Source organism: Oryctolagus cuniculus, chromosome X, assembly GCF_051225735.1.
Source record: "Oryctolagus cuniculus isolate XC-2025 breed Fujian yellow rabbit chromosome X, ASM5122573v1, whole genome shotgun sequence".
Lineage (NCBI taxonomy): Eukaryota > Metazoa > Chordata > Mammalia > Lagomorpha > Leporidae > Oryctolagus > Oryctolagus cuniculus.
The window spans coordinates 35,468,675-35,480,719 of record NC_142888.1 but is presented as its reverse complement, the minus strand read 5'-3'; the positions used below and the strand labels follow the sequence as shown (position 1 = coordinate 35,480,719).

Sequence of the window (12,045 nt, the reverse complement as noted above, 5' to 3'; positions counted from 1 at the left end):
TCCTGCCAGCCTTGAACCCCCAGGCACGATGGCCAGCTCCCAGGCCGGGTCTCACCCATGCTGCATGGTCTGGGGAGCCTCTCTCTGCACTGCTGAGGGCACTGGCAGCACTGGAGGCTCTCATGTGCAACTGTGGAGGCAGCCATGGTCCCCATCCAACCTAGACACCAAAACTCGATGCACATGCCTTGTTGTCCTCGGCCAACCACCCCGCCATGTGTCAAGGCACCGTGGGGACCGGAGAAGGCTGCCCTTGCTCCCAAGAATGGACAGACTGAGCTGGAGGCCGTGGGCACCCAGGACATTGATAAGCACACAATGTTCCCTCCCGGCCTGTTCAGAAGGAAGCCACCGCTGGGAAGCAGAGCATTCCCACACACAGGAACAAGGGGCCCCCCTCAGGACCCACCGTATCAGAGTCACGAGGGTGGGTGGACACGACAACTCTTTCAGTCCTTCCCAAGGACGGGCAGACACCTGTTCCTCTGCCCCAGCGGGAGTGAGTGGCCAATGCAGCAGCCTTGGCCCAAACCAGCTCTGGCCGCATCTGCAGGGTGAGGAGCTCCTGGGAGTGCTGGCCCAGGCACGAAAGCCTTGCAGAGCCTTGCAGAGCTGAGCCTGTGAGAAAAAGGAGGGAGCACGGAGACCTGTGGGGCAGGCGCTATGAGGGTCTGCCTAGGCCCCAGGCCTCCTGGCATGCTCTCATCAGTGAGTCCTGAAGGTTCCCCCTCACCAGGCCTCCAACTGGCTGTCCCATCCTGCACAAGTCCCATAAAGCCTTTGACCCAATGTCTGCCTTCAGCAACACAGCAGTGAGAATTCTTCCACAGAATGGTTGTTATCGGCATTCACTGCAAGAAGAGAAGTGCCTAGTGGTGTGCATCCTTGTGTGTACGGAACACACACACACACCCATTCATTAAGAATGAGCGGGAGAGACAGGGAAGCAAGTAGATCATCCATGTTCAGTCTCCAAATGGCTGCAGCTGCTGTGGTTGGGCCTGGAAGAAACAAGAGCCTTAGGGTCTCCCTTGTGGGTAGAAGGGCCCGGGCCACTGCACACCGCTTTCACAGGCACATTAGCAGGAGATGCATCAGAAGCCGCGCAGCTGGGAGTTGAATCAGTGTGCCAATGAGGGAAGCCAGTGGCAAGCAGTGGTTCAACCCATTTTCACCACGTTCATCATCAATTTTTTTATTCCTAAAGGCACTGCTCTTCAATCAATACCGATCAAGTAAATTATCGTTTAAGTGCTGTGCAGAGAGAGTAAGAACTATCTAGGAATGAATGACCGAGATCCGGCAACTCCATGGGAAGCCATGGCGGGCAGTAAGAATGGAACCAGCCCTACGAGGAAGCCCCAGCATCCCCGATCATCAGAGAAGTGCAAATCAGTACGACACTGACATGTCACCTCCCACCTGTAAGGACGGCTGACAAGCGGTAAGAAGTGTTGAGGGGACTGTGGAAGAAGGGGAGCCCCCGTGCGGTCCGGGGGGACGTCTTTCCATGCAGCTCTTCTGTACAATCGTACGGAGGTGCCTGGAGAAAGTGAACATACGAGTGCCATGAAACACAGCAATGCCCTCCTCTCCTGTGCACATACCCAAAGGGCGTGAAGTGAGCACCACGCATGGACTGCACACCCTCTGTTCACTGCACCATCATTCACAGGGGTTGTGATGAGACAAGCTGGCTGTCAACAGGCAGCTGGATAAGGAATTGTGTGGGGTGTACTGAGATCTTACTCCGCCTTCAAACAGACGGGTGTGTTGCCATCTGTGTCCACGTGCATGAAACTGCAGGACTGTCTGCTAGGTGAAATCGGCCAGGCACAGAGAGAAAATCAGTGCGTGATCCCTCTTCCATGGATACCTGCATGACACAGCCCCCTCTCAGCCCAGCGACAACGCACGGAGGGCTCAAAGAGGGCACGGAGGAATTTCAGTGGCAGTCTCCTGGTCCCTGCCCGCAGTGCTTCATGCACTATGTGGGAGGGTTCTTCAGAAAGTTCATGGAAATGCAATTATGAAACATCTGCACGGATTTCCAATGCCTTTGTAGCAAAATCCACTTGTCTTTAATTCCATTTTCCACGAACCCTTTGAAGCCGGTTGTACTGTGTTTCCCACTAGAGTTATGGCTACATATGAACAACTACAGGGTATAACCCGGTTCTCTCAAAAATGACTTTGCTGGGGCCGGCGCTGTGGTGCAGAGGGTGAATGCCCTGGCCTGAAGCGCTGGCATCCCATATGCGTACTGGTTCTAGTCCTGGCTGCTCACTTCCCATCCAGCTGTCTGCTATGGGCTGGGAAAGCAGTGGCAGATGGCCCAAGTCCTTGGGCCGCTGCACCTGCATGAGAGACCCAGAAGAAATTCCTGGCTTCTGGCTTCGGATTGGTGCAGCTCTAGCCGTTGTGGCCAACTGGGGAGTGAACCAGCAGATGGAAGACCTCTCTGTCTCTACCTCTCTCTGTAAATTTGTCTTTCAAGTACATAAAAAAAATCTTTAAAAAATGACTTTACTGTCAAAACTGGCTGTGATTTTCCTGTCACAGGACTCTCCCCGATGAACAGAATTATTTTTAGGAAAGTCTGCAGGGCTGGGGGCATGGCTGCCTGAAACCGTCCTTGGGACTGCAGTAACGACGTAGGTTCTGGATCTGCCTATCCAGACACCTGCTCCGACTTTGCCTGCAGCGGCCCAGGCCTTGCCTCTGTCCATATTGCCCTGCTCCATGGGCCGGTGCCATAGCTCACTAGGTTAATCCTCCGCCTTGCGGCGCAGGCACACCGGGTTCTAGTCCCGGTCGGGGCGCCGGATTCTGTCCCGGTTGCCCCTCTTCCAGGCCAACTCTCTGCTGTGGCCAGGGAGGGAGTGCAGTGGAGGATGGCCCAAGTGCTTGGGCCCTGCACCCCATGGGAGACCAGGAGAAGCACCTGGCTCCTGCCTTTGGATCAACGCGGTGCAGCGTGCCAGCCGTGGCGGCCATTGGAGGGTGAACCAACGGCAAAGGAAGACCTTTCTCTCTGTCTCTCTCTCTCACTGTCCACTCTGTCAAAAAAAAAAAAAAAAGATCATATTGCCCTGCTCCTATGCGCCTTCCCTGTCTCAAATACAGCCCAGCACAGGCAGAGCAGGGCAGGCATGACGCAGTGTCAGTGCTGGAATGAACTAGAAGTGGCCCATAGAAGTGGCCCATCTGGGGAGATGAGGAGATAGAGCCAGCCGAGGTGCAGCCGACTTGGGGTGGCCTGTTGGACCACTCTCCACACTCACGCACTCACACATGCATGCCCAGTCTTTCACCTTTGCCAGAGTGCCTCTTGGTTTATGCATCACCCTGCGGAGCTCTGCGTAGAAGTTCTGTTATTTCCTGCTACTAATTGCTACTGGAATTTTGAGGATCCCTTGGTATTTTGTTTTCTGGTGGACGACACGGACAAACTCAATGGGACGGATGTGCCATTGGCTTTCTGCATGTGCTGCTACGTCCGAACGCTGTTGCTGTTTAATTAAGAGCCTTCCATTTCCAGGGGTTTATTTGTACATCTTGCTTGGGTATTTCCCACAGACCTATCACCAGGTGTAAGTAATGGCAGTATTGTCTTCTTCCCACTGTGAGAGACCTGGTTCTCTTTCCAGCCCCGTGACCCTTGGTGAAGTGCCTTTCACCTGCTGCTTCCTGCTGTTGGTGACAACAGGCCTCTCTGCCCCGAGGATGACGGTAAGGGAATTGTCCCCACGGTTCGACATCGTTGGTGTGTCTCTGAGCATGAAAACACTGAGGTGCACAGCCTGCGGGCTGCACGTGCCTAATTGGTTTTGAATCACCGGGTGATGACTTCCTTCCAGAGCTCTCTGCTCATTGACACAGGGTTAAAGGCGGTCATTAGCAGCGCTATCTGGATTTCTTGTTGCTATTCTCTCTGTCCCGTTTCTTGCCTTGGGTGCCGCTCATGCTCAGGTACCTGCTACCCTTGAGACACGACCGTCTTTATCAGTGACTCTGGGTATAAATGGGGTCCATGTGATCCTGGGAAACTGACCCCGCTGCTACCTGCAGAGGGCACTTGGATTGGGAAACCACCTCCCACTTCCCTTCCCCCTAAGTGCAGGGATTCTGTCAGGGAGGAGGTCGGGGCAGGGGGTGTCGCTTCTCAGTGTCCCCTCTGCTGATAGGGACTCAGCGTCACTGAAAGGGACCTGGGTGCTTAGGAGCAGTGCGACCCACATGAGGGGGACAGCACGGGTCTCCTGCCCAGGGCGAGCATTCCACAGGGCACCACCTAGACGACAGAAAAAGCGGAGGGGCCCGGTCTAGTCGCTAACCCGTGGTGTGGGTGCCATTCCTTGGCCAGGACCCCAGCGCCTGCAGAGGCCAGCCAGGACTGCGTGGCGGGGAGAGGCTTGATAAAAGGAGCTGTGGACCCGGGGGGAGAACCCGCACGCGGGTCTCCCCGACCCCTAGCCGGGCTCCCCAGGAAGAAAGCGCGAGGAGGGGACTGCGGGGAGCTCAGGGCGCACTGGCTGCGCGGGTTCTGCAGCGGGCAGGTGGCTGTGACCCCAAGAGCCAGGGGCTGACACACGCAGGCCGGGGGCTCACTGAGGGGCCCCTGCGCACCAGAGTGGCGAGGTGAGAGGACGCCTGGGAGCAGGGAGCGCTCGGCTGGGGGCCATGCCAAGCCGCCTGGCAAGGTGGAGGACCTGTTGAAGAAAGCAAACTGCATGACGTGACTCAGCACAGACCACACACTGACTGCTCTGCCAGGGATCCCGCTGTCCGCGGGACGACACCGGGCCTGCCCAAAAGCCAGCCAGCGCCAGGCCCAGGGCGACGACGACCTCCTCGACCCCGACCCCGACCCGCGGCCAGAGCTTTGCGTGTCCGGTGCCAGGCGCCGGGCGTGTGGCCAAGAAGTGCCCGGGCCGCCGCGCAGCGCCGCGCCAGGCTCCACGGCACAGGTGGGGACAGCGGGGAGCAGCCACAATGCGGGGCTTGGACCGTGCGGGAAGCAGGTTCCCGGCGCCCGGGGTGCGGGGCGCCTGCGCAGTGGGCCTGAGGCGTCGCGCTCCGCGGGAGCCCGGAGACCCCCGCCCCCGCCCCTCGCCCGCCGGCGGGAACGCGCACGCGAACGGGGCCCGGAGCGCGCACGCGAGTGCGCTTCACCTCGCTCAACCCGTGCCGGCGCGGCTGAGGCGGACAGGCGAGCGGGCGAGCGGGCGAGCGGGCGAGGCGCGCGGGGACGCGGTGGGCCTCGGAGGCAGGCGGCGGCTCGCGGGCTCCGGGCGGCGGCGGCGGCAGAGGCGGCGGCGGTGGCAGCGGCGGCGGCACCGCCCCCACGCCCACCGCCACCCCCGCGGCGGGGCTCGGGACCCTCGGCGCGCGCCCGGCTGGCCGGCCGAGTGACGCGGCCGCTCGCCCCCGCCCCGCGCCCGCCTCCGCGCCCGCCCCCGCCCCAGCTTGCCTTAAGCTGCGGGCTCGCGGCTCGGACGCCACTCTCCGCCAGGCCCTCGCCTCGGCTCCTCCTCTCGCGGCCCCTGGGCTCCCCGGCGGCGGCAGGATGAAGTGCAAGCCGAACCAGACGCGGACCTACGACCCCGAGGGCTTCAAGCAGCGCGCCGCGTGCCTGTGCTTCCGCAGCGAGCGCGAGGACGAGGTGCTGCTCGTGAGCAGCAGCCGCCACCCCGACCGCTGGATCGTGCCGGGCGGCGGCATGGAGCCCGAGGAGGAGCCGTGCGGCGCGGCCGTGCGCGAGGTGTTCGAGGAGGCGGGCGTCAGGGGCAAGTTGGGCCGGCTGCTGGGCGTCTTCGAGCAGAACCAGGCCCGCAAGCACCGAACCTACGTGTATGTGCTGACGGTCACCGAGCTGCTGGAGGACTGGGAGGACTCGGTGAGCATCGGCAGGAAGCGCGAGTGGTTCAAAGTGGAGGATGCCATCAAGGTGCTGCAGTGCCACAAGCCGGTGCACGCCGAGTACCTGGAGAAGCTCAAGCTGGGCGGCTCCCCAACGCACGACAGCCCCGTGGCCGCGGCGCCGCCGCCTCCGCCGCCGCCGTCCGGCGAGCCCCAGTAGGTACCGCGCCCCGCGCCCCGCGCCCCGCGCCGCCCGCCGCCCCCGGCCCCTGCCCTGCGCTGCGCTGCCCGCTGCCGGGGGCACCTCTGCTGCCATGTGCGCTCCCGCGGAGGAGCGCGGCTCCTTTTGTTCCCCCAGCGGACCTCGCAGTCGCGCCTGCGGGCGGTCTCGCCGGCCGGGCGCCGTCCCCGGCCCGCTGGCCCGGCTCTCCGACGCTGGCAGACGCGCTCGCGGCTCGCCGCGCCGGGCAGCGTCGCGGGGCGCCTGGCGCGCGCGGGCTCGGGCTCCGGGCTCCGGGCTCCGGACTCGGCGGCTCGCCCTGCCCCGCGGGCCCGGGGGCGTGGGTGGGGTCGGGGCGCGTGGGGCCCGTTCCGCAGAGATGGGCGCGCGGCGGCGGCGGGGATGCTGGTCCCGGGCTTTGCGTCCTGGCCGAGGCCTTGGAAGTGCCGCCGGCTCGCCCACCGCGGCGGTGTCCCCCTTAAACTGTGCTCTTCTCCCGCAGCCTTCGCCCCCGTCCGCCAGCCCTGCCTGCCCTGCCCTGCCCTGCCGGGACTTGCTTCCAAAGATCGGCTGGGAATTGAAAGCAGAAAAGACGTAGGAAATCTGGCCTCTGGCGCTGCTTCTGCGCTCCGCCGTGGTTTCTGCCTTGGCACTGGCCGTGCTCTCGTCTCCCATGCCCTTTCCAGAAGCGTCTTTGTGCAGTGAGCTCTAGATGCTCTCCCAGCTGCTGAAGGTGCAGTGTGCACTGCCGGTGGCCAAGTTCGGCGGGGACCGTCCCGCGGGACTGCCGCCCGGCTTGCCTCCCACCCGTCTGACCGGGGACCCTGCCCCAGCCCGCGGGGAGACGGCTGTCATCCCCTCGGCCGCCCCCTGCGCGCCGCGGTTCTCACCCTGGCGGCCCGGTTTGGCGGGCAGGGCCGGTGCTCTGCCTTCCCGGGCGGCAGGGCGGTCCGCTTCCCCTTCCCCTGCCTGCCCGGGACGGGACGCGCGCGAAGGGCCTCCCCTGGTGAGCACAGGGAGGTGGCTCCCTGGAGATCCACCTGTTCGCACTCGTCACTCCGCTAGGGCACCTGCGCGTCTTCTCCTAGAGGTGGGCGCTGAACGTCTCCTTTCACGGGCAAACTTTTCCAGGTGCCAGACTCACAACTCTTTCGCCTGCCTTCTACTTGCTTGTCCTCAGGAATCCGGTCTAAAAGACAGATGCCTGTCTTCCGGAATGAGCCCCGTTCCCACCTGTTCCCCAGCCGTGTCCAACGCAGGCACGGGGGAATCCTCCTTTGTGAAGACAGTGTTAGCGGTGGAAAGGTCCATGTATGACATTTAAACATTTAAAAATATCCTATGAGTAAATAATGAGTACAAGGCGAAATATACTAATTATTTTAAAACAACCTGTTTTTTGAACCCAAGGGCTGCTAAAATTTTAATGGAGTTGCTCTTTAAACAAACTGAATGTCTTATTGATATGCCGCATACATAGACACTACATACATGTTAACTGTTCAGCTTACTGGTCTTTTAATGAACTGACACAGGTCTTTATAATGTCTGTAAGGAATAGCCCACTGCTGTCCTCCTGATAAATACTACTGTGCTTTCTATTCTTATGGTAGCATAGGCTAATGCTACAATTATACTCCTTTGTGCTGCCCCCTTGTGTGTTTTGTCTATGTTACCATTCAAAATATTCCAATATTTTTCCTCATTTGGTTTACATTGTAACTTCACTAATTATTATTTTCGTATGCTGCTAAAAGAGGTGCCATTGCACTTCCTAAAGAAATGTGCTTCCACTTTTTTTTTTTTTTTGGAAAATACGTTTTACTACATATTTAAGTACTGACAAAATGCAAGTCTCAGTGGCCGAAACATTTTCTAATTCCAGTAGAAGAAAGAGTAAACTAGAAAATGAGCGGCTTTTTAAACCCAATGACAGTTTCATTATCCGAATTCTCTGGTATGCTCAAGTATGGTTACTGGATTTTTTTAAGATGATACATATTACATCTACATTTTGAAGATATATTTTTGATTACAAATTGACTCTTGCTGTTCAGTCTCAAAATTATCCTAAGAGATTTTTTCCCCAGTAACTTATTCAAGAAGACTCCTGAATCCTATGGTAACCTTGACACAGCACATAGAGTGTATTCTATTTTATGGGTATTTTTGTAGATTAAAACTCCTCCCACCTCAAATGCTATCACAAATACTTTGGAGGCTTAACTTCAGGTAATAATAGATCATTATCTTTGCTTCTTATGTATCTGAGAAAGGCTCAAATATACAATATTCATATTGATTTGTTCATGAAAATTATTAGCCTGTAAATATGAGTTTCTTTTTTCTGGTTTTGTTAATTTTTTCCAGAAACATTTGAAATAATCCTGCTGTTTTTTAGGGTTTATTGTCAGGTTCATGTAAGTAGTTTTTGCAAAACATTTTGTGGCACACAGCTTCCTCGGAATGATTAAAAGAACCAAAGTGATTCTTTTTTTTTCTTAAAGACAAAGTCAACAGCTTCAAGCTAAAACCAGTTATCAGATGTAGTATATAGAAAATTGCTCACACATCAGTGTTTCAAAACCAGATGTACCACTTTTTTCCTTGTAAGAATGTTAGAAGTTAGTTATACATTATTTGTGAATGCCGTAAATATGTACAGCTAAATTTTATAGCTTTGCCTCAACTAAAAATGGAAAATGAGCACTTTCCCGAAATAGTTGTGATTTATGGATATGAATCAGAAATTGATTTTCTGCATGTTTTATGAACAGTTTACATTTCAGCTGATCAAATGTTTTATCCTTGTGACTGTAAAAAGAGGAAACAGATTAAGATAGATACATCTGTGTCCTGGAAATGTAATTAATGCCTTATCTATAATATCCTATGAAGATTTCTCAAGAATTGTAGGTGTGTATGTGTGTGTAGATAGAAGAATCTTTTTTTAAAGAAGCAAACTAAAGGGAGGGAATTGTTATACAGTAATTCAGTGGATTTTTGACTTTGCAGAGATTCGTTTGGGATAATTGATATAAAGCTTTCACCTCCAGGCTTCTCTTGTCAGGGAGCCCCCAGATACTACTACAAAGAATTTAACAATATTTCCGTAGTCAGGGTCTTCTGATAATCTGCTATACTGTATTAGCAGATTTTAAACGTTTTTCAGCAAAATCACTATGAGAAGTGCAAGTCACTATCGTGACTGTAATAAAGCATGACATTTTTATGTGAGACAGCTTGATGTGATAAGGCTTTGAAATCAGACCTACTTCCAGTCCTTACTCACTCTGTAACTTCAGCCAGGTTATCCAATTATCAAATGATCAGTGTTTTTTTTTAATAAATCTGTCATTGGAGATAATAAAAGTAGATACTTCATAAACATCTTCCATGAGCATCCTTTCCTGACTACCTGGGTTAAGAACCGCCCCCCCCTTCTATTTCTTCTATGTCCTACTTGTCACAATTAATTTTACTTCATCTATTTGCATGTGACCATTTGCATGTGGCCACTAGACTGTAAACTCTTTAGTGGGTGGGAATCAACCTGAATTACTTCCATAAGCCTAGAGTACAATACATGGAATTTAGGATTTTTTTTTATGTCCCAAATGCGTACTCTTTTTTTGCAGAACTTCTGGCATCACCGCCCTGTTGACTTTTTGTGTGTCATGGTGTATATTGGCTGGTGACTCTCTCAGCTGCTGTACCAGACTCACAGTACATCTGCATCTGATGTCTGTGAAGGCTTTCCGAATGTGAAATGACTGAAGCATGTAATAAACCCTTGGTAAATTTGCTACTTGGAAAACTTGTTAATAGAAGTCTGCTCATTGTATGTCGGTTTGCTTTTCCAGATGAACAGCGAAGATGTTCAGGATCGCTCTGAAAGAGTCACTGAAGTGAACCTAGTGATCAACGGAATTGGCAAGTGCACGTGAGCGCGTCTGTGTTCCCAAGGAGACCGCTCATCTGCTTTTCCTCTTACGTCTTGGAACACTCCACGCTGTCAAGTCCACTGGCTCCTCTTACTCTGGTTGTTGTAGTACTGTACGTGAACAGACTCTTAATCCAGCACCTATAGCCTTTTGTTGTGCTTCTTTGATGTGTCTGCCTTCTGCATTAGACTGTATCAAGAGCAAAGACTATTTTTATTTACCGTTTGCATATCCTGAATTTGAGACATTACTTGAAATATGGTTGGCATTACTGAAGGCTCTTTGATTCAGCTAGTATTTTGTAATTGCTGTCTGGCAAAACATGCCCCTTCCAATCTGGTGCTAGTAGAGTAGATACTGTCTAGGCACCACGTGTGTGGCTTCTGTACATCAGGTGTTTCCAAGGCAGTTCTAAGATGTTTGAGGACAAGAATTATTAGTCATATATCTGTCATACCACACAGTGACTGGCACAGTTTTAAGATTACTCCATTACTTAAGGCAGCGTTTTGTAGAATCAGCCCTTCATGTAACAACTTTAGTGTTTTTGTACTGTTGTTAATTTGCTTAAAATTTTACTGACAAACTAACACTTGCTATAAAGGTAATTATAAAAATAAATACAATGGATACAAGAGAGTATTGTGTTTTTATAAAAATACACTTTAAATAATATACAGATAACATGTTTAAGGTTTTTGCAATGCCCTCAACCCCTTCTTACATGTAATTGTAACATCTCTTTGAGGGAAACATTGTTTTTCTCAATTTACTGATTCAGTACACTGGATTCATTGATGCCAGAGCCAAGAAAGACTGCAGTACAGGCATTTTCCAAAGTTAATTATGCTGTTTAGTTTTTCCTGTCTCCCTGATTGGATTGGCCACCATTTTAACCCCTTTTGCAGTCCACCCAGTCCTTCAGTCCACCTGGTCTCTGCTCAAGAGAATGCAGAGGGCTGAATCCTAAATTGTTATCTTGGAAAAGGCCTTGGACAAAGAGGCTGTCATGAATGAGGAACACAAAATGAAAGATTTTAAAAAGAGAGGACATGGGTCATCTGCCTCTTGCAGAGCGTGTTCAAGAAAAAGGCCAAGCTGTTTAGAGGAAACTGTATGGGGTTTTGCTGTGGCTGAGTGATGGAAGCACTCTTTGCGAACTGCTTACAGAGGCCCCATGTGACTCTAACGTGGTAGCTGTTTACATTTTCTTTGGCATTGTAAAGCAATTGCATTAAGGCAAACTTGGACCCCATTGCAGTGGCACACCCTTCTTCCATGGGACCAGGGCAAAGTATTGACCGTGCCCCCAGTTCTTGAAATACAAACACATCTTCCCACTATATTGGCTTTATTATTAGGTATAAGATGCTACTATGGTTATGTTTTTAAGAAAATTCTTATCTTTTAGAGAAATGTATTGAAAAATTTACAGATGATATGCTACTGATATTTGCTTCAAAGTAATCTGAGGGTGGGGTAGATGAGTGCATAAATGAAACACGGTTGACTATAAATTGCTATTGATGCTGTGTGATGAATGTTTGAGAAGTCATTATACTATTCTCTATACTTTTGTATATGTTTGAAATTTTCCATAATAAAAATTGAAAATATTCTTCAGAGCTTATTTTGTAGACTGCTTCTCTGTAAGACTTAAGTATATTTTTTAATAACATGTAATCATATAGACACACATAATTTCCACTCATAATATATAACTCGAGGATGGTACAGGTAAGCCCCAACTCCCAGAGTAGTAACCAAAAAATTGATGATCTTTTTATTAAGAAGACACTACACAGGCATCTTAACTGTACTTTAAAGATGTTTAGGCTACTGCTCAGGGCCTTTATAGAATTTGTGTGGCTTCTGGCCTGTACAAGTGCAGAATGCATAGCATGAAACTTAGGTCTGAAGTCTAGACCTACCTCTGCTCACCAAGTCCTGCTGCAGGGTGCAATAGGCCTGCCTTGTTTTATTTGCACGGACACTACTTGCCTAGTACTGAGGTTTGGG

At 52.4% G+C, this 12,045-nt stretch overlaps 1 protein-coding gene across 1 annotated transcript; it reads left to right on the top strand.

Annotated features, from left to right (window-relative positions):
* Positions 1–5,438: 5,438 nt before the first annotated feature.
* LOC100357181 (diphosphoinositol polyphosphate phosphohydrolase 3-beta) lies at positions 5,439–11,651 on the top strand. Its single transcript, XM_002721654.6, has 2 exons — positions 5,439–6,078; positions 9,946–11,651. Exons 1-2 carry the CDS (start codon positions 5,570–5,572, stop codon positions 9,947–9,949), a joined length of 513 nt encoding a protein of 170 aa, XP_002721700.1. The 5' UTR covers positions 5,439–5,569; the 3' UTR covers positions 9,950–11,651.
* The last annotated feature ends 394 nt before the right edge of the window (positions 11,652–12,045 follow it).